Here is a 25148-nt window from a genome sequence, read left to right as displayed (position 1 = left end):
TCATTATTAACTTTAACCAGAGCTGTCTCTGTGCTGTGATGAACTCTAAATCCTGACTGAAAATCCTCAAATAAACTATTGTTATGTAGAAAGTCACACAACTCTTTGGCGACTACTTTCTCCAGAATCTTAGAGAGGAAGGGGAGGTTAGAAATCGGTCTATAGTTGGCTAAAACCCCTGGGTCAAGAGTGGGCTTTTTAAGAAGGGGTTTAATTACAGCTACTTTAAAGGACTGTGGTACATATCCTGATAATAAAGAAAGATTAATCATATCCAGTAAAGAAGTGCCAATTAAGGGAACAACTTCTTTAAGCAGCCTAGTTGGGATCGGGTCTAATAGACAGGTTGATGGCTTCGATGAAGAAATGATTGAAGTTAATTCAATCAATTCGATCAGGATTTGTCATTTAACTCCCACATAAAGCAGACCTCTAGGACTGCCTTCTTTCATTTACGTAATATTAGAAAAATTAGACACATACTATCACAGACAGATGCAGAAAAACTAATCCATGCATTTGTTACTTCAAGGCTGGATTACTGCAACTCTTTATTATCAGGTTGCCCCAATAAGTCCATTAAAACGCTCCAATTAATTCAGAACGCTGCAGCACGAGTACTGACAGGAACTAGAAAAAGAGATCACATCTCTCCTGTACTAGCTACTCTGCATTGGCTCCCTATAAAATGTAGAATTGAATTTAAAATCCTCCTCCTCACCTATAAAGCTCTTCATGGTCAGGCCCCTTCATATCTTAAAGAGCTCATAGTACCCTATTACCCCACTAGAACACTACGTTCTCTGAATGCTGGGCTACTTGTGGTTCCTATAGTCTCTAAAAGTAGAACAGGAGCCAGAGCCTTCAGTTACCAAGCTCCTCTCCTGTGGAACCAGCTTCCAGTTGTGGTTCGGGAGGCAGACACCCTCACCACATTCAAGAGGAGGCTTAAGACATTCCTCTTTGATAAAGCTTATAGTTAGGGCTGGATCAGGTGAGTCCTGAACCATCCCTTAGTTATGCTGCTATAGGCCTAGACTATCGGGGGATTTCCCATGGTGCACTGAGCTACTCTCTTCCTCTCTCTTTCTGCACTCATTCATGTCCCTTTAATGCATGTTACTAACTCCACTTCTTCCCCGGAGTTCTTGTGCTTTCTCGTCTCGCAGGTTCTCATGGATCCTGGTGGAGCCTCCTGCCATGGTCCTGCTTGACTGCCATTGCCAATACTGTTGTTGCTGTGCACCTGTCTGTCTGTCTGTCTCTCTCTCTCTCTGTCTCTCTCTCTCTCTCTCTCTCTCTCTCTCTCTCTCTCTCTCTCTCTCTCACCCCAACTGGTCGAGACAGACGACCACCCACCTAGAGCCGGAGGATCTGTCCTAGGTTTCTGCCTTTTAACAGGCAGTTTTTCCTTTCCCTTGTTGCCAAGTGCTTGCTCATGGTGGTACTGTTGGGTCTCTGTAATTAATGTTTTAAAGAGTTCGGTCTAGACCTGCTCTATTTGAAAAGTGTCCTGAGATAACTTCTGTTATGAATTCGCGCTATACAAATAAAATTGAATTGAATTGAATTGAATTGATCATGCAGTAAATACATCCCAAAATCCAAATAATTCACACTGGTTTTTAAGAAAGGTATTGTAAACAGAAACTTGAAGTTGCTTCCAGACTTTTGGCCTGTAGTGTACATGATGCAGTGTTAACTTCTTCAGTTAATATTTCAATTACTCAGCACTGATTAGCAATAAGTTCATCACATGCAGCGCCCCATGTTGCTATTTTCCTGCTAGGTGTCCTCTTAACTGGAAAGAACAACACTTTCTGACCTTTGTTGTTGCTGTGATCAGGTGACCTCGTCACAGCTGATCTCGCAGCTCTCCTCTGTGTCTCTGCTGGTGCTGGCGGAGAGCGAAGTGGAGAAGAGGAAGTGGGTCAGGATCCTGGAGAGTCTGCAGAGCATCCTGACCAAGAACCTGCTGAAGAACCGTCAGGTCCATGTCCTGCACGAGGCCTATGATGCCTCGCTGCCCATCATCAAGACCACGTTGTCTGCTGCTTTGCTCGGTCAGTAAGGATTTTCTGCTACGTTCTACAGCTAAATACTTCTGACAGACTGTACTGAGTACCGCTACTGAAAGACTCATCTTTATTTAAGTTTTCAGAATTACCACGGTGATTTAATAATAATAAATAATGTTATAAGGAGTTCGGTCTAGACCTGCTCTATTTGAAAAGTGTCCTGAGATACCTTCTGTTATGAATTGGCGCTATACAAATGAAATTGAATTGAATTGAATTTACAGAGTTCCCTGATGGACTTGTTACTAGAAGTAGCTAACTGCTGTTAACGTTTATGTTCGCTATCGTTAGCTGCATGAGCAAACTGACTCAGCTCCGGGGTGCCAGGAGCCTAACCTGGAAAAAAAGAACTACCTCAGTCCTTTATTCCCTGTAGTTAAACTGTCCTCAGTCAGCATCAGATGCTGCATTCAGTCCCGGTCTGGACATGCTGTTCACTGGGAGCTCCCAATCCGACAGAGTCCGCTAATGGATCCACCACAGGTGCTGAACTGGGGGGACGTAGTACACAGCGCTATTAGCTACTGCGACAGGTCCCTCCCTAACTGCCTGTTCTTAGTTTCTCTGAGGAACTTCTTCTAATTGTTCTCTGTGATCCTCTGTCTGCAGACCGAGAGAGGATCGCCCTGGGGACAGAAGATGGACTCTTTGTGGTGGAGGTCACCAGAGACGGTGAGACAGACAGACAGACAGACAGACAGACAGACAGACAGACAGACAGACAGACAGACAGACAGACGACTAACCTCTGTCTCTCTCTCCAGTGATCGTACGAGCAGCAGACAGTAAGAAGGTTTATCAGATAGATTTGATCCCGAAGGAGAAGATCATCGCTTTGCTTTGTGGTCGGAACCGTCACGTTCACCTTCACGGCTGGGGGGCACTAGAGGGCGCGGAGTCCGCCTTTGACATCAAGCTGACAGAGACTAAAGGCTGCCAGGCTCTGACCACAGGGTTGCTGCGACCCGGAGGCCCAGCTTGTCTACTGGCCGCTGTCAAACGTCAGGTACAGTACACCTGGAGATTTATCTAAACACCCTCTGTGGTTCTGCTGGGTTCTAAGGCTCTGGTTCTGTCCCCTCCAGGTTCAGTGCTACGAGATCACTCGAGCAAAGCCCAACCACAAGAAGCTGTGGGAGGTGCAGGCTCCAGGCCAGGTGCAGTGGTTGGGTATGGTTAGGGAGCGGCTGTGTGTCGGTTATCCTTCTGGTTTTGCTCTGCTGGCCCTGCAGGGGGAGTCGTCCCCCATTAGCCTTGTGAGCCCAGCGGACCCTTCACTGGCCTTTCTGGCCCAGCAGCCTCTGGATGCCTTGCACGCCCTGGAGGTGGGCTCCACCGAGCTGCTGCTCTGCTTCAGCCAGCTCGGCATCTATGTGGACGGACAAGGCCGCCGCTCCAGAACCCAGGAGCTAATGTGGCCCGCCACGCCGCTCGCATGCAGTACGTCATAGTACTAGTACAGGCTCATTAGTACAATATCATTAGTACATGTTTATTAGTTGTGAGGTGGTTCTCAGGTGAGAGAGACAGGTGCAGATGGTTTGGGTGTCTCCTGTCAGCACCAGTGTGTTGCATTGTTGTCATTAAATATCATAAAGGTAATAATCATTATCAACACGTCTCTCTCTCCAGGCTCTAACTCTTCCCACCTGACCGTCTACAGTGAATACGGGGTCGACGTCTTCGATATTCATACAACAGAGTGGGTTCAGACCATCTCTCTCCGCAAGGTAACCAATCACAGTGAAAAGCCAATCACAGTGAAAAGCCAATCACAGTGAACAGCCAATCACAGTGAACAGCCAGTCACAGTGAACAGCCAATCACAGTGAACAGCCAGTCACAGTGAACAGCCAGTCACAGTGAACAGCCAACTGCAGTGAACAGCCAACTGCAGTGAACAGCCAATCGCAGTGAACAGCCAGTCACAGCAGCTCTGTGTCTCTCCTCAGATCAGACCTCTGAATGTTGAAGGGACCTTAAACCTGCTGAGTTCAGAACCTCCTCGTCTGATTTACTTCAGCAACACTTCATCAGGTGACCACCAGACACACCTGGGCACACACCTGGATAATACTACCATAACTGTCTACCACCTGTCTGTGACCTGTCTGTCTCTTCACCTGTCTGTCTTCAGAGGGAGACCTCACAATCCCAGACACATCGGACCACAGCAGGAAGTTGATGGTTCGAACTCGCAGCAAGAGGAAGTTCCTCTTCAAGGTTCCTGAGGAGGAGCGACTGCAGCAGAGGAGGTGACTGTATAATATACTGTGTATTATAGTAGTATTACTGTGTATTATAGTAGTATTACTGTGTATTATAGTAGTATTACTGTGTATTATAGTAGTATTACTGTGTATTATAGTAGTATTACTGTGTATTATAGTAGTATTACTGTGTATAATATACTGTGTACTTTCAGGGAGATGCTGAGGGATCCGGAGTTGAGATCAAAGTTGATTTCTAATCCAACGAACTTTAACCACGTGGCTCACATGGGACCAGGAGACGGCATGCAGGTCCTCATGGACCTCCCTCTGGTAACTCCTCCTCCTCCTCCTCCTCCTCCTCCTGTCGGCATGTTCTCCTCCCTCACTTCCTCCCCCCTGCAACCCTCCGACAGCTCTGTTCATCACACTGACTCCTCCTCTCTTCTCTTCCCCTGTCTCACCTTCCTCACCCCCTCCCTGTACCTCCTCCCCCTGATGTTCAGGTTGGTGATGTCGCCTCCCTTTCCCCCTCCCCGTCTCCCTCCCCCTCTTCCTCCTCCTCCCGTCACACCCTCATTTCTCCCCCCTCGAACTTTGAGCACGTCTATCACATGACTTCGGCGTCGGCCGGCGCCTTCTTGCAGAAAGACGCCTCCTCTTCCTCCTCCTCCCAGCAGAGCCTCCTGCAGCCTTCCTCCTCCTCCTCCTCCTCCTCTCCCTCCACCTCCTCTCTGGGAAGGGTAGGCCAGCTTCTCTCTATCTCCCTCACCCTCCTCTCCCATACTCCTCTCCTGCCTGGTGTGCAGTGGTTCCATAATCTCAAGCTAACGATTAATGTAACTAATTAATCAACTAATCATTTCTATTGATCAGCTGGATTTTATGAACCTTTCAGTCCTCAGATGTGCATCAGGTGACATTTTATGAGTGAAACATTAATAAAGTGAAAACGTGTGTTTGGGTTGTGTGACGTTAAAAATCAAAATTATAACAGAAACGACAGCAACACAGATCATAACTCACTCCTTCATCAAACCTCCACTTCCTTTCCTCTCACTCCACTGCCTGTCCTCTCACTCCTCTTCCTGTCCTGCTTCGGTAACCTGCAGCTTCAGCAACTAGATCTCCCATGAGTCCTAGCTACAGAACCACTGGCAGAAACTTCTGGGAGCTGTAATACGACCACTGGGGGGCGCTGAAGACACCATTTAACTCTGTGTGTGTGTGTGTGTGTGTGTGTGTGTGTGTGTGTGTGTGTGTGTGTGTGTGTGTAGAGTGTGATGCCATCCTCTCAGGACGACTCAGTTAAAGATAAGCCCCGCCCACTGTCCAGTATCTCCAGGCAACAGAGGAGCAAGACACACATCACACGCACAGCTTCAGGTACGAACTCCCCTGTACACACGTTTGTGTACTGAATGATGTGTGTAGCTCTGTGATGTCATCAGTACTCTGTTTCCTATTGTTTCAAGATTTTGGGGGAGGAGCTTCATCTCGCAGTATCTGTGAACCAGACCAGGACCTGGAACGAGAGGTAAAACACACACACACACACTCTTAAATGATAATGCTTTATTTTTGGATAGGGACAGTGCACATTAGTGAACATCGATATTAAAACATCTCTGTAAACATGCCAGATTATAGCAAAGCCGCTAATTTGCATCCGCAGTCCCTAATAAAATAAATAGAAAAATACAAATAGAAGAGACAGCAAATAAATAGATAAAATACAAATAGAGGAGACAACACACACAGCACAATACATTACACAATCATAAAAATACCAGACTCAGACAGGATATAACAATGTATTAAAAAGTAATGTTCAATTAGTGTTAAGTCCAGTTAGTGGTCACACTTTTGATTGGATTTGAGCCATTGTTTTAGTTGTCCTTTAAAAGAAGAGTATGTGGGGCATTCCTTTCTTGTGGAGGGAAGATTATTCCAGATGTCTCCCCCCCCACAACAGACAACACGTTCCTCCCATACGTGATGCGCCTGTGGGGAATCTCAGTCTCCTCTATCAAAAGCCCTGGTGCTCATACCTCTCAGAGTCTTTTTCTTTATGAAGTCAATCAGCGGTGGTGGAGCAAGACCATGGAGACTTATATATACAAAACAGGCAAATCTAAAAGTTTTAAAATTATGGAAATTTAGTTTTTTAAGGGTCTTGCAGATATGGAAGGAGAAGAGTTTTTTATCTAGAGTCTTTAGGGCTTTTTTATAGAGAGATTCTATCGGTTTGAGTGCTGTCGTACATGCCAGTGACCAGCTCGTTAAGCAGTAGTCTATATGAGATCAGATCATACAGTGTAAAAACATCAAAGCTGCAATGCTGGTTAAAGAATTCCTGATCTGTCTGAAATTTGCCAGGTTGTATTTGACACTTTTTTGATGTGATCAATGTTTGGCGGCCTTTTAGCAAAAATCATAGACACTTTTTTTTAACATTTAAAGAAAGACATGAATCAGTGAGCCAGTCCTGAACACGAGCCATTGCTGTTGTAAGTATTTGAGCAGCCTCTGTCGTGTTTTTCACAGGGGTGAAAATCAGTGCGTCATCCGCGTACAACTGTGCATTAACACCCTTACAGACATCAAAGAAATCATTTATGTAAAGAGAAAACAAGATAGGTCCAAGTATGGATCCCTGAGGGACCCCTACTGGACAGTCCAGGTAAGGGGATTTGACACCGCCGACCACCACACACTGCTCTCTATCTGCAAGATACGATCTGCACCAATTGAGGGCCTGTGTAGAGAAATTAAATTCCGACAGCTTGGTTAACAGTACTCTGTGGTCAACGGTGTCAAAGGCCCTTTTAAGATCCAGGAAGACAGCTCCCACACAGCTGTTCCTATCCAGGAGACACTTTTTTTTTTCGACAAACATACTTATGGCCGACTCTGTGGAATGGTGAGTCCGGAAACCAAACTGCATCGGGTGTAATGCTGTATAACCGTTATTGAGATGTTCTACTAACTGCTTAGCCACCCATTTTCTATAATTTTGGAGATGACAGGAAGAATACTGATTGGTCTATAGTTGTTGATTTCAGATTTACTTCCAGATTTGTAGATTGGATTCACCGTGCTCACCTTCCAGTTAGTCGGGACAACAGAATGCCCGATAGACAGATTTACCAGCTGTATGATGGGGCAAACCAGTGACTCCATGTGAAGTTTTAAAAAATTAGTGTCAAATCCATAGTCATCCTTGGCATTAGATTTGTTAAGAGAGCAAATCATTTTCATTATCCCTCTACCGGAGATTTTCATAAACTATCTCAGGATGCAGAGTGACTCGGGTCCCTCACACTAATCCAGCTGAGGGTTTAATGAGTTGATCTGTGTTCACTCTGAATGTGGAAGATATTGTCCAAACACCACAATGAAACATCAACCTCTGTCAGTCTATGTCCGGTCTTCTGTTAGTCTATGTCCAGTCTTCTGTCGGTCTGTGTCCGGTCTTCTGTCGGTCTATGTCCGGTCTTCTGTCGGTCTGTGTCCGGTCTTCTGTCGATCTATGTCCGGTCTTATGTCGGTCTTCTGTCGGCCTATGTCCAGTCTTCTGTCGGTCTATGTCCGGTCTTATGTCGATCTATGTCCGGTCTTATGTCGATCTATGTCCGGTCTTCTGTCAGTCTATGTCCGGTCTTCTGTCGGTCTTCTGTTGGTCTTCTATCAGCCTATGTCCGATCTTCTGTCGGTCTATGTGAAGTCTTCTGTCCGTCTGTTTCGGTCTACTGTCGGTCTTCTGTCGTTCTACTGTCAGTCTATGTCCCATCTTCTGTCGGTCTATGTCCGGCCTTCTGACGGTCTATGTCCGTCCTTCTGTCGGTCTACTGTCGGTCTACTGTCGGTTTACTGTCGGTCTATGTTGGGTCTTCTGTCGGTCTACTGTCGGTCTATGTCCCGTCTACTGACGGTCTCCTGTCGGTCTATGTCCGGTCTTCTGTTGGTCTACTGTCGGTCTATGTTCGGTCTCCTGTCGGTCTCCTGTCGGTCTCCTGTCGGTTTCCTGTCGGTTTCCTGTCGGTCTATGTCCGGTCTACTGTCGGTCTACTGTCGGTCTATGTTGGGTCTTCTGTCGGTCTTCTGTCAGTCTACTGTCGATATACTGTCGGTCTTCTGTCGGTTTCCTGTTGGTCTATGTCCGGTCTCCTGTCAGTCTTCTGTCGGTCTATGTCCGGTCTTCTGTTGGTCTACTGTTGGTCTTCTGTCGGTCTCCTGTTGGTCTATGTTCGGTCTCTGCTCGGTCTCTGCTTTTAAAGCTGTTAGTTTTTATTTTTTTACTAGAATAAAATTCATCTTTATGTGAAAAGTTTAACACAGTAAACACTGTCTCTCCTTGCCTTCCTCAGCCGGACTCGGACTCTACCAAACACTCGACCCCCTCCAACAGCTCCAACCCCAGCAGCCCCCCCAGCCCTAACTCCCCCCACCGCAGCCAGCTCACCCTGGACGGGTTGGACATGGAGCCCTGAGGCCCCCACCTGAGGGAAGAGGGGCTAAATGAACCAATCAGGCTCCACACTGAGAGTTTAAATTTTACTTGATGATTTTATTTTGGCGGGGTGAGTCTGAGCTTCCTGCTGCTTTTATATTTGTTGGATTTTACCTGCTGGGAAGCCCCGCCACCTGGTTTTAACCTTGCCTCTGCTGACAGTTGCTGTGTGTTTGACCTTTGACCTTTAGTCTGATTGGCTCTGTGGGACCAATCACTACTTCTTCTGTATTAAATAACTTCCTGTTAAGCTTTAGTGGGCAGGTAGCTGCTGAGCTAACGGTGGCTAACTTCCTGACAGATGGGAGGTCTCACTCTGATGAAAAAACACTGTATGAATTAATTTTAAAGTTTTGTTAAAGTTGCACATCATCATGTTGTTGTAGCAGAAAAATAATCTTTGATTTTGTGTCAGTGATGATCTTTCCTGTTGAATCCCCCCCCCAGGCGAGACAGGTGAGGGGGGGTGTACACCTGAACACTACTGCTTTGTTTCTTCCAGAATCACCAGTTAAAAAATCTTTGTAATTATGAAACATGTTAGCAGCCAAACAGAAACTCAATAAAAGAATCTGAAGAGAACCTGAGAGCGTGTCTGTGTCAGAGGGAGCACAGGTAACTCAACACCTGCACAAGTACCAAACCACCTGCACAGGTAACTCAACACCTGCACAGGTAACTCAACACCTGCACAGGTAACTCAACACCTGCACAGGTACCAAACCACCTGCACAGGTACCAAACCACCTGCACAGGTACCAAACCACCTGCACAGGTACCAAACCACCTGCACAGGTAACTCAACACCTGCACAGGTAACCAACACCTGCACAGGTACCAAACCACCTGCACAGGTACCAAACCACCTGCACAGGTAACTCAACACCTGCACAGGTAACTCAACACCTGCACAGGTAACTCAACACCTGCACAGGTACCAAACCACCTGCACAGGATCAAACCACCTGCACAGGATCAAACCACCTGGGGGAAACGTGATATTTATATTGTCAGTGTTTCTTTTGTAAAGTTTTGTTGTATCAACAGATGTTAACTTTACACTGAATATATAATAATAATTCAATTTCAATTCAATTTTATTTGTATAGCGCCAATTCATAACAGAAGTTATCTCAGGACACTTTTCAAATAGAGCAGGTCTAGACCGAACTCTTTATAACATTGTATAATAATAATAATACATCAACTTAAATATTTTTTTTTTTTTTTTTTTTTTTTTTTTTTTTTTTTTTTTAAATTATTTTTTATTTTTTTTTTTTATAATTAGAAGTTGTTTAGGTTTATTTTTAAAATTTAAAATAAATACCAAAAACCACCACTTTGAAAAAAAAGCAAGAAGGAGGGGAGAAAAGAAAGGATAAAAGGTTTAAGAAAAGGGAAAAAATCGGGGGCCGGTTGGGGGGGGGGGGGTTGGGGGGGGGGGGGGGGGGGGGGGGGGGGGGGGGGGGGGGGGGGGGGGGGGGGGGGGGGGGGGGGGGGGAGAGGGAGAGAAAAAAAAGAAGAAGAAAAAGAGTAAGGGAAGGAGGGGAGGGGGAAGCCAAGGGAGGGGGGGCCCAGGAAGAAGCAAGAACGAAGAGAAGAGGGAGAAAAAGGAGAAGGGAGGGGAGGGGAGGGGGGGGGAAAAAGAAGGATGGGGGAGAGGGGGGGGAGGAGAGAGAGAGGGAGGAAGAGGGGAGGGGAGAAAATGGGAAAATACAAAAATATTTAAGGTTAAAAAAGTAAGATTATGAAGAGGGTTGTAATCATAACCTCATTATATACTAATAAAAATAATTTTTAAATAAAGATTTATTTAATAAGGTTTTTTTTTGTTGTTGTGGGGGTGTGCTCCCGGAACCCCACCTCAAGAGGGGGTTTAAGGGGGGGGGGGTTGGGGTTTGTGGGGTTTGGCCCTTTTTTTATTTTAAAAAAAAAAAAAAAAAAAAAAAAACAAAATTATTTAGAAGTGGTGTTTTTTTTGGGGGGTAGAAGGGTATTATTTTTTTTTTAAAAAAGGAAGGGGGGTAATAAGGATGAGTTTTGTTGGGGGGGATTTTTTTTTATTTTTTTTTTATATTTTTTGGGGGGGCAATGGAAGGGGGTTGGTAGGGGGGGGTTTTTTTTTTTTTTTTTTTTTTTTTTTTTTTTTTTTGCGGGTTTTTTTTTATTTTTTGGGGGTTTTATTGGGTTTTTTGGGGGGCAAATTATAAAAAAAGGGTGTTTTTAATGCTTTTTTTGAAAAATATTTGTTGTTTTTTTTTTTTTTTTTTTTTTTTTTTTTTTTTTTTTTTATTTTTTTTAATATTATGAAATGAAAGAAGGGAGTCCTAGGGGTTTTTTTTTTGGGGGAGTTAAATGACAAATCCTGATCAAAGATAACTCCAATATGAATAATACTAATAAACCAAAAACACAAATATACTGTAGTAGCCTTAAATAAAGTGCCCATTCATGGAAGAGTTGCAGCCAAAAAGCCAAACCTCCGACATGGAAACAAGGCCAAGCGACTCAACTATGTACCAAAACATCGGTCCTGGGGGGCAGAAACATGGCAGCAGGTATTATTTATAATAATAGAAATCTTTGTCTGTTTGTTGGCCGACGGTTACGACAATAATGAGTGACTGCAGGGAAGCGTGGTGGAGGTTTAATAGTGTCCTCAATCCTGGGAAATACAGGCAGATATTTACCCATCATCATCCATCCATCCATCAAACCTCCATCATCCATTCATCCATCCATCATCTATTCATCATCATCCATCAAACCTGTATCCATCCATTCATCCATCATCCATCCATCATCCATTCATCAACCATCCATCATTCATCATCCATTCATGACAATAATGAGTGAATGCAGCGAAGCGTGGTGGAGGTTTAATAGTGTCCTCAATCCTGGGAAATACAGGCAGATACTTACCCATCATGCAATACCATCAGGGAGGTGTATGATTGCCCCAAATGTATTCTGCAGCAGCACAACGACCCCAAACATACAGCCAATATCAGTAAGAACCATCTTCAGCGATGGCAGCCCCCAACAGAGCCCTGGTCTCTACATCATCCATCCATCCATTCGTTCACTCATCATCCATCCATTATCCATTCATCATCCATCATCTCTCCATTCATTTATCCATCTATCATCATTCATTCACTCATCCATCATTCATTCACTCATCCATTCATTCACTCATCATCCAACATCCATTCATCAACCATTCATCCTCCATTCATCCATCTATCCACCATCCATTCATCTATCCATCATCCATTCATCATCCATTCCTCCATCATCCATCCATCATCTCTTCATCCATCCATTCATCATCCATCCATTCATCATCATCCATCAAACCTCCATCCATCCATCATCATCATCCATTCATCAACCATCCATCATTCATCATCCATTCATCATCATATTTGATTGATTTGATTTGATTTAACTATATTGTCATTGTAAGTACAAACAAACACAGTTAGCATCTTTTTTTTCTTTTTTTTTTTCCTACAAACTTATTTTATACAAATATTGGCGCTATACAAATAAAATTGAATTGAATCAAGCAGAAGTACAAAGTAGTAAAGTGTAACTTACAAATGTTCAGAAAAGTAATAATAGATATGTTGGGACCCAAGGATACCTTTAAATATGAACTTGTTCATTCAATTCAATTCAATTTTATTTGTATAGCGCCAATTCATAACAGAAGTTATCTCAGGACACTTTTCAAATAGAGCAGGTCTAGACCGAACTCTTTAAAACATTAATTACAGAGACCCAACAGTACCACCATGAGCAAGCACTTAGCGACAAGGGCAAGGAAACACTGCCTGTTAAAAGACAGAAACCTAGGACAGATCCTCCGGCTCTAGGTGGGTGGTCGTCTGTCTCGACCAGTTGGGGTGAGAGAGAGAGAGAGAGAGAGGCAGAGAGAGGCAGAGAGAGAGAGACAGACAGACAGACAGGTGCACAGCAACAACAGTATTGGCAATGGCAGTCAAGCAGGACCATGGCAGGAGGCTCCACCAGGATCCATGAGAACCTGCGAGACGAGAAAGCACAAGAACTCCGGGGAAGAAGTGAAGTTAGTAACATGCATTAATGGAACATGAATGAGTGCAGAAAGAGAGAGGAAGAGAGGAGCTCAGTGCATCATGGGAAATCCCCCGATAGTCTAGGCCTATAGCAGCATAACTAAGGGATGGTTCAGGACTCACCTGATCCAGCCCTAACTATAAGCTTTATCAAAGAGGAATGTCTTAAGCCTACTCTTGAATGTGGTGAGGGTGTCTGCCTCCCGAACCACAACTGGAAGCTGGTTCCACAGGAGAGGAGCTTGGTAACTGAAGGCTCTGGCTCCTGTTCTACTTTTAGAGACTATAGGAACCACAAGTAGGCCAGCATTCAGAGAACGTAGAGTTCTAGAGGGGTAATAGGGTACTATGAGCTCTTTAAGATATGAAGGGGCCTGACCATGAAGAGCTTTATAGGTGAGGAGGAGGATTTTAAATTCTATTCTACATTTTACAGGGAGCCAGTGCAGAGAAGCTAGTACAGGAGAGATGTGATCTCTTTTTCTAGTTCCTGTCAGTACTCGTGCTGCAGCGTTCTGAATTAATTGGAGCGTTTTAATGGACTTATTGGGGCAACCTGATAATAAAGAGTTGCAGTAATCCAGCCTTGAAGTAACAAATGCATGGATTATTTTTCTGCATCTGTCTGTGATAGTATGTGTCTAATTTTTCTAATATTACGTAAATGAAAGAAGGCGGTCCTAGAGGTCTGCTTTATGTGGGAATTAAATGACAAATCCTGATCAAAGATAACTCCAAGATTCCTGACAGTGGTGCTAGAGGCCAAGGTAATGCCATCTAGAGTGACTATATCTTTAGACAGTGAGTCTCTAAGGTTTCTGGGGCCAAGAACAAGAATTTCGTTTTTTTCTGAGTTTAACATCAGAAAATTGCATAACTGGACCAAAGGGAACCTGTTGGAATCTGACCATGTGCTCAAACAAAGGGATTGTCCAGGGCCTTGTTGTAAGTCTAAAAGCCTGTTTGTGGCGACTGAAAGTCATAAAATGTAGGGCCCGCGAAATCACAGACTCCTCAGTGGGGGGGGCCAAGGTGTGGTTTAAAGGCCATAAATGCCCAAACACCGGGCCGTCATTGGTCAGAGATCCTCGGACACCAGACCCGTCATCACGGCTACTTAAGCCAGAGACGCTCTTCTTCTTCTCTCCCTTCGCACTCGCTCACACACCCACACCGGGTGATAAGTTGTGGACCTAGGCCAGGCCCGACCCCTCGAGCTCCTCTATGATCTTTGTCTCTCACCAACACGTGTTTCACACCCTGAAACATCTAGTCAGAGGACAAAGGAAATTTTTTAATGGCAAGCAACACACACACACACACACACACACACACACACACACACACACACACACACACACACACACCCATTGTTCCTCTAAATTAGTTCCTTTAAGTTAGAGTGTATATTGTGTATTTTTCCTTTTATTATATTTCTTTAATAAATGTTTGTGTTTACATATGCTGGCCTATTTAATTTTGTACAAGAGCGAGTGATACCAACCTCTTCTATGTATGGTAAATGGTAAATGGACCGGTACTTGTATAGTTTCCTTTCTAGTCTTCTGACCACTCAAAGCGCTTTTACACTACAGACACATTCATCCTTTCACACACATTCACTCAGTGATGGCAAAGCCCATCATGCACGGCATCGGGAGCAATTCGGGGTTCAGTATCTTGCCGAAGGATACTTCGACATGTGGCACCAGGAGCCGAGGATCGAACCAACAACCTTCCAATTAGGGGACAACCCACTCTGCCTCTGAGCCACAGCTGCCAAAGCTCCCACTCTAGCTATTAATAATGATTTTGGTTGTAGTTATTAATCTGACTTCTGAATTAAAAGTTTAGTGTAATTTTTATGAGACTGATCGATTGATTATTGGTTATCGTTCCCTTATTTAAGGGTGGTGCCCCGAGTCATTTTCTATTATCTTTTGATAATTCTAATTTTTAATAACCATTAATTGGTTAAACTAATACAGTTAGACCACTGTAATGCCGACGTGGAGCCCGACATATATATAAATGGATATGCTGGTAAGATATTTACATTATGAACAGATTTGTGGATGTTGACAATGACAGCCTTAGTAATGCATTTATATCATTAATAGACTCAATTGGCTTCTGTCAGAGTGTAAATAAACCAACTCATTGTTTTAATCACACTCTTGACCTTGTTTTATCATATGGCATTGATATTGAACATTTAATAGTCTTCCCACATAATCCTTTCCTATCTGACCATTATTTAGTAACTTTTGAATTCATACTATTAGATTATAAGCCATTAGGCAAAACTTCCTACAGCAGATGTCTATCTGACAGTGCTGTAGCTAAATTTAAGGAGGAGATTCCTTCAGTGTTTAATTCAATGCCATGTCTGAATTTAACAGAGTCCTATAACGACTTTAGTCCCTCTGAAATTGATAATCTTGTCGATAGTGCTACAGACTCACTACGATCAACATTAGACTCTATCGCTCCTATAAAAAGGAAATTATTAAAACATAGGAGACTAGCACCTTGGTATAACCACCAAACCCGCCAGTTAAAACAAATAGCTAGGAAATCTGAAAGGAAATGGCGCTCTTCCAAATTATCAGAATATCGCTCAAATTGGCAAGATGATCTTAAGATTTATAGAAAGGCCCTCCGTAATGCCAGAGGAGCCTATTACTCAGCACTAATAGAAGAAAATAAGAACAACCCTAGGTTCCTCTTCAGCACTGTAGCCAGGCTGTCAGAGAGTCACAGCTCTATTGAGCCACATATCCCCATAAACTTAAGTAGCAATGACTTCATGAGCTTCTTCTATAATAAAATTATTACTATTAGAGAAAAATTAATCACCAACTGCCATCAACAGTTATCAGTGGCTCTCCAAGTTCAGGGACTTCTGTCAATGTAAACTTAGATGTATATTTAGACTGTTTTTCTGCTATCGATCTTCATCAGTTAACTTCAATCATTTCTTCATCGAAGCCATCAACCTGTCTGTTAGACCCGATCCCAACTAGGCTGCTTAAAGAAGTTGTTCTCTTAATTGGCACTTCTTTACTGGATATGATTAATCTTTCTTTATTATCAGGATATGTACCACAGTCCTTTAAAGTAGCTGTAATTAAACCCCTTCTTAAAAAGTCCACTCTTGACCCAGGGGTTTTAGCCAACTATAGACCGATTTCTAACCTCCCGTTCCTCTCTAAGATTCTGGAGAAAGTAGTCGCCAAAGAGTTGTGTGACTTTCTACATAACAATAGTTTATTTGAGGATTTTCAGTCAGGATTTAGAGTTCATCATAGCACAGAGACAGCTCTGGTTAAAGTTAATAATGACCTTCTGATTGCTTCTGACAATGGACTTGTCTCTGTACTTGTATTATTAGATCTTAGTGCTGCATTTGACACCATTGACCATGATATTCTTTTACAGAGACTTGAGCATCAAATTGGCATTAAAGGAACTGCCCTAACCTGGTTTAAGTCATACTTATCAGATCGTTCTCAGTTTGTACATGTTAACGATGAATCCTCCATAAATACTAAAGTTAGTCATGGAGTTCCACAAGGTTCTGTACTTGGACCAATACTATTTACTTTATATATGCTCCCTTTAGGCAACATTATTAGGAATCACTCCATTAACTTTCACTGTTATGCAGATGATACGCAGTTATATCTATCAATCAAACCCAATGAAATTAATCAATTATCTAAATTACAAACATGTCTTAAGGACATAAAATCCTGGATGACCTGCAATTTTCTGATGTTAAACTCAGAAAAAACCGAAATTCTTGTTCTTGGCCCCAAAAACCTTAGAGACTCATTGTCTAAAGATATAGTCACTCTAGATGGCATTAACTTGGCCTCTAGCACCACTGTCAGGAATCTTGGAGTTATCTTTGATCAGGATTTGTCATTTAACTCCCACATAAAGCAGACCTCTAGGACTGCCTTCTTTCATTTACGTAATATTAGAAAAATTAGACACATACTATCACAGACAGATGCAGAAAAACTAATCCATGCATTTGTTACTTCAAGGCTGGATTACTGCAACTCTTTATTATCAGGTTGCCCCAATAAGTCCATTAAAACGCTCCAATTAATTCAGAACGCTGCAGCACGAGTACTGACAGGAACTAGAAAAAGAGATCACATCTCTCCTGTACTAGCTACTCTGCATTGGCTCCCTATAAAATGTAGAATTGAATTTAAAATCCTCTTCCTCACCTATAAAGCTCTTCATGGTCAGGCCCCTTCATATCTTAAAGAGCTCATAGTACCCTATTACCCCACTAGAACACTACGTTCTCTGAATGCTGGGCTACTTGTGGTTCCTATAGTCTCTAAAAGTAGAACAGGAGCCAGAGCCTTCAGTTACCAAGCTCCTCTCCTGTGGAACCAGCTTCCAGTTGTGGTTCGGGAGGCAGACACCCTCACCACATTCAAGAGTAGGCTTAAGACATTCCTCTTTGATAAAGCTTATAGTTAGGGCTGGATCAGGTGAGTCCTGAACCATCCCTTAGTTATGCTGCTATAGGCCTAGACTATCGGGGGGATTTCCCATGGTGCACTGAGCTACTCTCTTCCTCTCTCTTTCTGCACTCATTCATGTCCCTTTAATGCATGTTACTAACTCCACTTCTTCCCCGGAGTTCTTGTGCTTTCTCGTCTCGCAGGTTCTCATGGATCCTGGTGGAGCCTCCTGCCATGGTCCTGCTTGACTGCCATTGCCAATACTGTTGTTGCTGTGCACCTGTCTGTCTGTCTGTCGCTCTCTCTCTCTCTCTCTCTCTCTCTCTCTCTCTCTCTCTCTCTCTCTCACCCCAACTGGTCGAGACAGACGACCACCCACCTAGAGCCGGAGGATCTGTCCTAGGTTTCTGCCTTTTAACAGGCAGTTTTTCCTTGCCCTTGTCGCCAAGTGCTTGCTCATGGTGGTACTGTTGGGTCTCTGTAATTAATGTTAAAGAGTTCGGTCTAGACCTGCTCTATTTGAAAAGTGTCCTGAGATAACTTCTGTTATGAATTGGCGCTATACAAATAAAATTGAATTGAATTGAATTGAATTGAATCCTGGTGGAGCCTCCTGCCATGGTCCTGCTTGACTGCCATTGCCAATACTGTTGTTGCTGTGCACCTGTCTGTCTGTCTGTCGCTCTCTCTCTCTCTCTCTCTCTCTCTCTCTCTCTCTCACCCCAACTGGTCGAGACAGACGACCACCCACCTAGAGCCGGAGGATCTGTCCTAGGTTTCTGCCTTTTAACAGGCAGTTTTTCCTTGCCCTTGTCTCCAAGGTCTTGCTCATGGTGGTACTGTTGGGTCTCTGTAATTAATGTTAAAGAGTTCGGTCTAGACCTGCTCTATTTGAAAAGTGTCCTGAGATAACTTCTGTTATGAATTGGCGCTATACAAATAAAATTGAATTGAATTGAATTGAATTAACAATAAATATATACCGGGGGGGGGGGCTGATGGGTAAAAACTGTTCCTGAGCCTGCTAGTTCGGAAACAGAGACCTTTAGCGCCTCCCAGAGGGGAGGAGGGCAACAGTTTGTGACCTGGGTGGGAGGTGTAATGCTGGTAATGCAGTGCACCTTCAGCATATATTCATCATCCATCCAGTCATCCATCATCCATCACCCAGATTCCAGATTCCAGGCCACTCATTAATGATTGATTACGTCCTCAGTTCTGTCTGACAGGTTCATTAATGATTAAGGATGGGGGCGTGGCCTGTCTGTCTGCTTGTTTACACACCGTCAGTCAGCCAATCGCAGCATCCGGATGAGAGCAGAGAAACAGCAGAGCCAATCAGAGTAGAACACAGACTGAATCAGGTCAGTTGCTGTGGAGCAGCTTTTATCTTCATCCTCCTCCTCTTTCTCACTGACTGCTGCCTCCTCTTCCTCTTTAAAGCTTCTGTAAGCTTCTTCAGTGTTTGACTGTAAAAACTAAATTATTCACTTTATTTATTTATTCATGAGGGCAACAAACATTTCTGTAGCATACGGTGTTAGCATACAGTGTTAGCATAAAGTATCATTAGATAATTCCTTTATTTTAAAATTTCCTTTTTATTTGACACAGCAGCAATAGGGCAAAGCAGCGCAAAAACAGAAAACAAAGAATATCACAGTAAAAATACTGCAGATATTATTAATATTAGAAGATATAAAAACTATAAATTAAAGTATATACACTATTTGTTGTTCAAGTAGCACAAAATTAAACTTGACTAAAACTAAAAAAACTAAAACTAAACTAAAACTACTAAACTACTTAAGTGGAAATTAAATATAAATAATAACAATACTGGATTATTGTTCTGTGATTTAAAATCAGACACAGCGAGGAGATTTATCTGGTTTCTGTGTGATCTTTATCTTCTTCCCCTTCTGTTTCAACTCGTGTTTTCTTCCAGGAATTGTCGTTGACGTGTCTTATTCTGCTGACTTCCTGCTGACACACAGCAAACGTTCAAACGCCCACACACACACCATCTGTGGGTTCACTTCTGCTTCATGTGATTCACCTGAGAAAGAATTTCAACTGTAACTACTGTGGTAATCAATATGTTTATAAATCTTTATCAATGTTTATAATGTTCATAAATGTTTGTTTATAAAATGTTTATATATATAAAATTTCTAAATTAAAATAATAATAAATAAATAATTTCTATATGATCAGTGGGAGGAACTTTCTGACTAACTGATCTGAGGTCCAATCTTCTTTGACCTCAACTGAACACCCCCCTCAATACAGGGAATTACGGGGAACTACAGAGGAGTACGGGGAACTACGGGGGACAACATATATCACTCATGGTGGTACTGTTGGGTCTCTGTAAATAATGTTATTAAGAGTTCGGTCTAGACCTGCTCTATTTGAAAAGTGTCCTGAGATAACTTCTGTTATGAATTGGCGCTATACAAAAAAATTGAATTGAATTGAACAGGGAACTACAGGGGACTTCAGGGGACTACGGGGAACTACAGGGAACTACAGGGAACTACGGGGGACTACAGGAGACTACAGGGAACTGCAGGGATGCTATGTCCTCTGGCATTATTGTTATTGTTATGATTACTGTTATTGTTGTTAATTTACAACATTAAATTAAAACAGATTTAATAACAGAATAAAGTCCATTCAAAGTTTTATTTTAAAGACATTTGATGAGTTTATTTATACAAAGTGTTGACAGTGAACTTCTACCACAGTTGTTCATCAGTAATCAATGATTCGTCTATAGACACATTGATCAATGACAGACAGTTGGAGCTACTTTGTGTCTGTAAAGTGTTTAATATCTCTGGTGTTCTTGCTGTTCTAGCTGTGTTAGCATCCACAGACATCTCACCACCATGTGTCTGTTGTGCTGTCTGACAGATCTTACAGATGGACAGACTTTTATCCAACTTTCCTTTTTATTAGAATTCAAATGTCTTCCAAATCCTGTCGGCGTTTAAGGCGAGCCACGCTGCGCTAACTTTACTCCCTTATCACGTGACCTTTGACCTTTCAAGAGAACAAAGATGCTGTTAGCAGCAAAGCTTCATCAACAGATTCATAACTTTAGAACTGGACCATCGACCGATTCGTGGTACATTTAGACAGTCTCTCTCTCTCTCTCTCTCTCTCTCTCCCCCCACCCCAACTGGTCGAGACAGACGACCACCCACCTAGAGCCGAAGGATCTGTCCTAGGTTTCTGCCTTTTAACAGGCAGTTTTTCCTTGCCCTTGTCTCCAAGGTCTTGCTCATGGTGGTACTGTTGGGTCTCTGTAATTAATGTTTTAAAGAGTTCGGTCTAGACCTGCTCTATTTGAAAAGCGTCCTGAGATAACTTCTGTTATGAATTGGCGCTATACAAATAAAATTGAATTGAATTGAATCATAATGACTCCACAAGGCTGCAGTTTTGCTGTTCACAGTGTATGAACAGGTAATCAGAGACCCCCCTGTCAGGTTCTTCCCGGCTGTCTCTCGGTCTCGGTCTCTGCGACGCAGGAGTTCTTGGTGGGCTGGATCTTGTTCTGGCTGCTATCAGATCGTGGTCTCTGGTGAGCTCGGTCACAGACCTGCGTGAGGCCTCGGCTCAGCTCTTTGCGGATGTTGTCACTGGACAGGACATAGAGGACGGGGTTGACAGCGCTGTTGACGGTGGACAGGCCGAGCGAGATGGTGTACGGTGTGTACATGGTCCTCTCGAACAGGCAGTTCTCGTTCTCCAGCTGGGGGAAGTGGAAGAGGACGGCTCGGACCAGCAGGATGATGTGGTAAGGGGCGAAGCAGACCAGGAACAGGGCCACCACCGCCACCGCCAGCCAGCGAACTCGAACCTTCTGCTCCTGCCGCAGCCCCGTGCTGCGGCGCACATTGGCCAGGATGCCGCGGTTGGTCCCCACCAGGACCAGAAGCGGGATCAGGAAACCGACTACGAATCGGGCGTAGTTGAAGCCCGTCACCATGGTGCTGCTCTGACTCGGCTCAAAGCAGCGGTGGTCGCCCTCTTCGGCGTTGCCCTCCCTCATGGTAAAGACGGGAACATGACCGACAGCGACCAGCAGCACGACGGTGAGGGCGATGAGGACGGCGAGGCGCTGCCGGCGGAGGCCGCGGGACTCCACGCTGTAGACGACGGCAATGTAGCGGTCACAGGAAATGCAGCACAGCAGGAAGATGCTAATGTACATGTTGTTAAAGAAGATGTAGCCCGTTAGCTTGCAGGCGGTCGAGCTCCACGGCCACAAGTGACCCACGCTCACGTAGTGCGCCCACATCGGCAGAGTGCCCAGGTAGCTGAGGTCACACAGCGAGAGGCTCCACAGGTAAACACCCAGCACGTTCTTCCTGCGCACCTGCAGCCAGGTGAGGTAGACGGTCAGCAGGTTGGCGGGCAGTCCGACAGCCAGCACCGCGCTGTACAGTAGCACCAACGGCAGGCGGCCCTCGTCATACGGAGGCTCGCACAGCATCTGACTCGTGTGGTTTGTCAGAGAAATCGTCTCAGGCGTCGGCATCATGTCTGCAGGAAAACGATCAATCAGATCCAGTTTGTCTGTAGAGGATGAAAAACAAATCAACAAGAATCAAACACATTTATTAATGAATATCTTTATTAATATTCTGGAACCATTCATATATATATTATATATATATTATTTTGTTGGTAATTCTTTTATTGCGTTTAATGGATGGTGACAGCTGTAGAGTGACAGTAGAGGGCCACAGATCAGACTCTGGTACCTGGGGGTCCAGCTCTACCTGTTCTATAGAACATTATATGACAGGAACTACAATAATATAATAATCCGTTAAACTCTTGAAGCTGAAACTTCATCGTTTGATGAGCCTAATTCTCTGCTTCCTGTCTCACAGGAAATCCCCTCAACAATAAGTGCGAGTTTGGTTTTTAGGTTTCTGGGTATTTTGTTCTGTCTGGTTCTCGCTACGTGAAACAAATGAAACCACAAATTGACACATTTTCTGTTGACTCAGTTCAAATAAAGTTTGACAGCTCATCTGGAGATACGTGTTTTCACACATTTTAAGTTCTTTGACCTTTACTGAACTCTGACTTCAGTCTCTGACTCACTTCCACATTTTCAGGAACAAATGAGTCGACTCAAAGTTTTCCAGGAGACTGATGATTATTGAGTATTGATCTGTTTAGAGCAGTGGTTCTCTTTTATGAATTATATTTTCAGCTCTGAACATTTTTGGTTGATTAAAATTTTTATTGTATTTATAAACAGTCTAGAGGGTGAGGTGAGGGAGTTACAGTCTAGAGGGTGAAGTGAGGGAGTTACAGTCTAGAGGGTGAGGTGAGGGAGTTACAGTCTAGAGGGTGAAGTGAGGGAGTTACAGTCTGGAGGGTGAGGTGAGGGAGTTACAGTCTAGAGGGTGAGGTGAGGGAGTTACAGTCTAGAGGGTGAAGTGAGGGAGTTACAGTCTGGAGGGTGAAGTGAGGGAGTTACAGTCTAGAGGGTGAGGTGAGGGAGTTACAGTCTAGAGGGTGAGGTGAGGGAGTTACAGTCTGGAGGGTGAGGTGAGGGAGTTACAGTCTAGAGGGTGAGGTGAGGGAGTTACAGTCTAGAGGGTGAAGTGAGGGAGTTACAGTCTAGAGGGTGAGGTGAGGGAGTTACAGTCTGGAGGGTGAGGTGAGGGAGTTACAGTCTAGAGGGTGAGGTGAGGGAGTTACAGTCTAGAGGGTGAGGTAAGGGAGTTAGTCTGGAGGGTGAGGTGAGGGAGTTACAGTCTAGAGGGTGAGGTGAGGGAGTTACAGTCTAGAGGGTGAGGTGAGGGAGTTACAGTCTGGAGGGTGAGGTGAGGGAGTTACAGTCTAGAGGGTGAAGTGAGGGAGTTACAGTCTAGAGGGTGAGGTGAGGGAGTTACAGTCTGGAGGGTGAGGTGAGGGAGTTACAGTCTAGAGGGTGAGGTGAGGGAGTTACAGTCTAGAGGGTGAGGTGAGGGAGTTAGTCTGGAGGGTGAGGTGAGGGAGTTACAGTCTAGAGGGTGAGGTGAGGGAGTTACAATCTGGAGGGTGAGGTGAGGGAGTTACAGTCTAGAGGGTGAGGTGAGGGAGTTACAGTCTAGAGGGTGAGGTGAGGGAGTTACAATCTGGAGGGTGAGGTGAGGGAGTTACAGTCTAGAGGGTGAGGTGAGGGAGTTACAATCTGGAGGGTGAGGTGAGGGAGTTACAGTCTGGAGGGTGAGGTGAGGGAGTTACAGTCTAGAGGGTGAGGTGAGGGAGTTACAATCTGGAGGGTGAGGTGAGGGAGTTACAGTCTAGAGGGTGAGGTGAGGGAGTTACAATCTGGAGGGTGAGGTGAGGGAGTTACAGTCTAGAGGGTGAGGTGAGGGAGTTACAATCTGGAGGGTGAGGTGAGGGAGTTACAGTCTGGAGGGTGAGGTGAGGGAGTTACAGTCTAGAGGGTGAGGTGAGGGAGTTACAGTCTAGAGGGTGAAGTGAGGGAGTTACAGTCTAGAGGGTGAGGTGAGGGAGTTACAGTCTAGAGGGTGAAGTGAGGGAGTTACAGTCTGGAGGGTGAGGTGAGGGAGTTACAGTCTAGAGGGTGAGGTGAGGGAGTTACAGTCTAGAGGGTGAGGTGAGGGAGTTACAGTCTGGAGGGTGAGGTGAGGGAGTTACAGTCTAGAGGGTGAGGTGAGGGAGTTACAGTCTAGAGGGTGAAGTGAGGGAGTTACAGTCTAGAGGGTGAGGTGAGGGAGTTACAGTCTGGAGGGTGAGGTGAGGGAGTTACAGTCTAGAGGGTGAGGTGAGGGAGTTACAGTCTAGAGGGTGAGGTGAGGGAGTTAGTCTGGAGGGTGAGGTGAGGGAGTTACAGTCTAGAGGGTGAGGTGAGGGATTTAGTCTGGAGGGTGAGGTGAGGGAGTTACAGTCTAGAGGGTGAAGTGAGGGAGTTACAGTCTAGAGGGTGAGGTGAGGGAGTTACAGTCTAGAGGGTGAAGTGAGGGAGTTACAGTCTAGAGGGTGAGGTGAGGGAGTTACAGTCTGGAGGGTGGGGTGAGGGAGTTACAGTCTAGAGGGTGAGGTGAGGGAGTTACAGTCTAGAGGGTGAGGTGGGGAGTTAGTCTGGAGGGTGAGGTGAGGGAGTTACAGTCTAGAGGGTGAGGTGAGGGAGTTACAATCTGGAGGGTGAGGTGAGGGAGTTACAGTCTAGAGGGTGAGGTGAGGGAGTTACAATCTGGAGGGTGAGGTGAGGGAGTTACAGTCTAGAGGGTGAGGTGAGGGAGTTACAATCTGGAGGGTGAGGTGAGGGAGTTACAATCTGGAGGGTGAGGTGAGGAGTTACAATCTGGAGGGTGAGGTGAGGAGTTACAATCTGGAGGGTGAGGTGAGGGAGTTACTGAGTATGTGCAATCCCCCCCCAAGCTCCCATCGTGCTCTCTGATTTCCTTTGTTCTGATGTGGCCTGTTGGTGGTGGGCGGGGTCAGAGTGAATTATTGATCATTGACCTTGTTAATGAATGAATGACAGATGGCAATAAAACAACATATTGAACTATTGATCAGCTCTCTAATGGATCAAATATAATATTATTGATTATAATAATAGCAGTTTTATAGGATCAGTGTAGTATAATGTGTACATATTGATCATTGAAGTATGATAATATGGATCAATATTGTTCACATTCAGTCATTCACACAGTGATGCATCAGGAGCAGTTTGGGGTTCAGTATTTAGCTCAAGGGCACTT

General features: G+C 44.4%; 3 protein-coding genes and 1 long non-coding RNA gene across 58 annotated transcripts in view; 2 read left to right on the top strand and 2 right to left on the bottom strand.

Moving 5' to 3' along the window:
- The window catches only part of cdc42bpb (CDC42 binding protein kinase beta (DMPK-like)), a 46299-nt gene extending 36916 nt beyond the window's left edge, over positions 1-9383 (top strand). For 2 of the 4 annotated variants that reach the window (XM_051408969.1, XM_051408967.1), the window contains 12 exons: positions 1847-2063; positions 2688-2750; positions 2843-3084; positions 3164-3518; positions 3711-3808; positions 4031-4115; positions 4216-4333; positions 4504-4621; positions 4795-5031; positions 5566-5674; positions 5764-5825; positions 8659-9383. In XM_051408969.1, the coding sequence (XP_051264929.1) occupies positions 1847-2063; positions 2688-2750; positions 2843-3084; positions 3164-3518; positions 3711-3808; positions 4031-4115; positions 4216-4333; positions 4504-4621; positions 4795-5031; positions 5566-5674; positions 5764-5825; positions 8659-8781 (1827 nt within the window). In that variant the 3' untranslated portion in view covers positions 8782-9383. The remainder of the gene's footprint in view (positions 1-1846; positions 2064-2687; positions 2751-2842; positions 3085-3163; positions 3519-3710; positions 3809-4030; positions 4116-4215; positions 4334-4503; positions 4622-4794; positions 5032-5565; positions 5675-5763; positions 5826-8658) is intronic. The other 2 variants (XM_051408971.1, XM_051408970.1) reach the window with 1 other exon arrangement.
- LOC127368340 (NACHT, LRR and PYD domains-containing protein 3) overlaps positions 1-17251 on the bottom strand; it is a 78039-nt gene extending 60788 nt beyond the window's left edge. Inside the window, exon 1 of the mRNA XM_051409023.1 lies at positions 17149-17251. The gene's annotated coding sequence lies outside the window, so the exon portion shown is untranslated. The remainder of the gene's footprint in view (positions 1-17148) is intronic.
- gpr132b (G protein-coupled receptor 132b) lies at positions 1256-23138 on the bottom strand. 3 transcript variants are annotated; one of them, XM_051409219.1, is made up of 2 exons: positions 20607-23138; positions 1256-1359 (listed from the first exon to the last, which is right to left on the bottom strand). In XM_051409219.1, the coding sequence occupies exon 1, from the start codon at positions 21947-21949 to the stop codon at positions 20888-20890; it is 1062 nt and encodes a 353-aa protein (XP_051265179.1). In that variant the 5' UTR covers positions 21950-23138; the 3' UTR covers positions 1256-1359; positions 20607-20887. The 3 variants fall into 3 exon arrangements, with proteins under 3 accessions (XP_051265179.1, XP_051265177.1, XP_051265178.1); XM_051409217.1 differs by lacking the exon at positions 1256-1359 and adding an exon at positions 16148-17773; XM_051409218.1 differs by lacking the exon at positions 1256-1359 and adding an exon at positions 18051-18145.
- Positions 22585-24824, top strand: LOC127368422 (uncharacterized). Of its 50 annotated transcripts, none has more exons than XR_007885743.1 (9): positions 22585-22722; positions 22835-22918; positions 23003-23114; positions 23253-23502; positions 23671-23950; positions 24007-24090; positions 24147-24284; positions 24616-24699; positions 24755-24824. It is a non-coding gene; the product is annotated as an uncharacterized LOC127368422 (long non-coding RNA). The 50 variants fall into 50 exon arrangements; XR_007885734.1 differs by lacking the exons at positions 22585-22722; positions 23003-23114 and adding exons at positions 22919-23002; positions 23169-23196 and having other exon boundaries at positions 22745-22862; XR_007885735.1 differs by lacking the exons at positions 22585-22722; positions 23003-23114 and adding exons at positions 22919-23002; positions 23169-23252 and having other exon boundaries at positions 22745-22862; positions 23337-23502.
- The last annotated feature ends 324 nt before the right edge of the window (positions 24825-25148 follow it).

The sequence above is a fragment of the Dicentrarchus labrax genome, unplaced genomic scaffold (genome assembly GCF_905237075.1).
Source record: "Dicentrarchus labrax unplaced genomic scaffold, dlabrax2021, whole genome shotgun sequence".
In the NCBI taxonomy this organism is placed as follows: domain Eukaryota; kingdom Metazoa; phylum Chordata; class Actinopteri; family Moronidae; genus Dicentrarchus; species Dicentrarchus labrax.
Note: the sequence above shows the minus strand (reverse complement) of the source record. Positions and strands in the feature narration are given on the sequence as shown.

Excerpts from the sequence above, each read along its gene's own strand:
- gpr132b (XM_051409219.1), bottom strand. The coding sequence starts at position 21,949 with ATGATGCCGACGCCTGAGACGATTTCTCTGACAAACCACACGAGTCAG.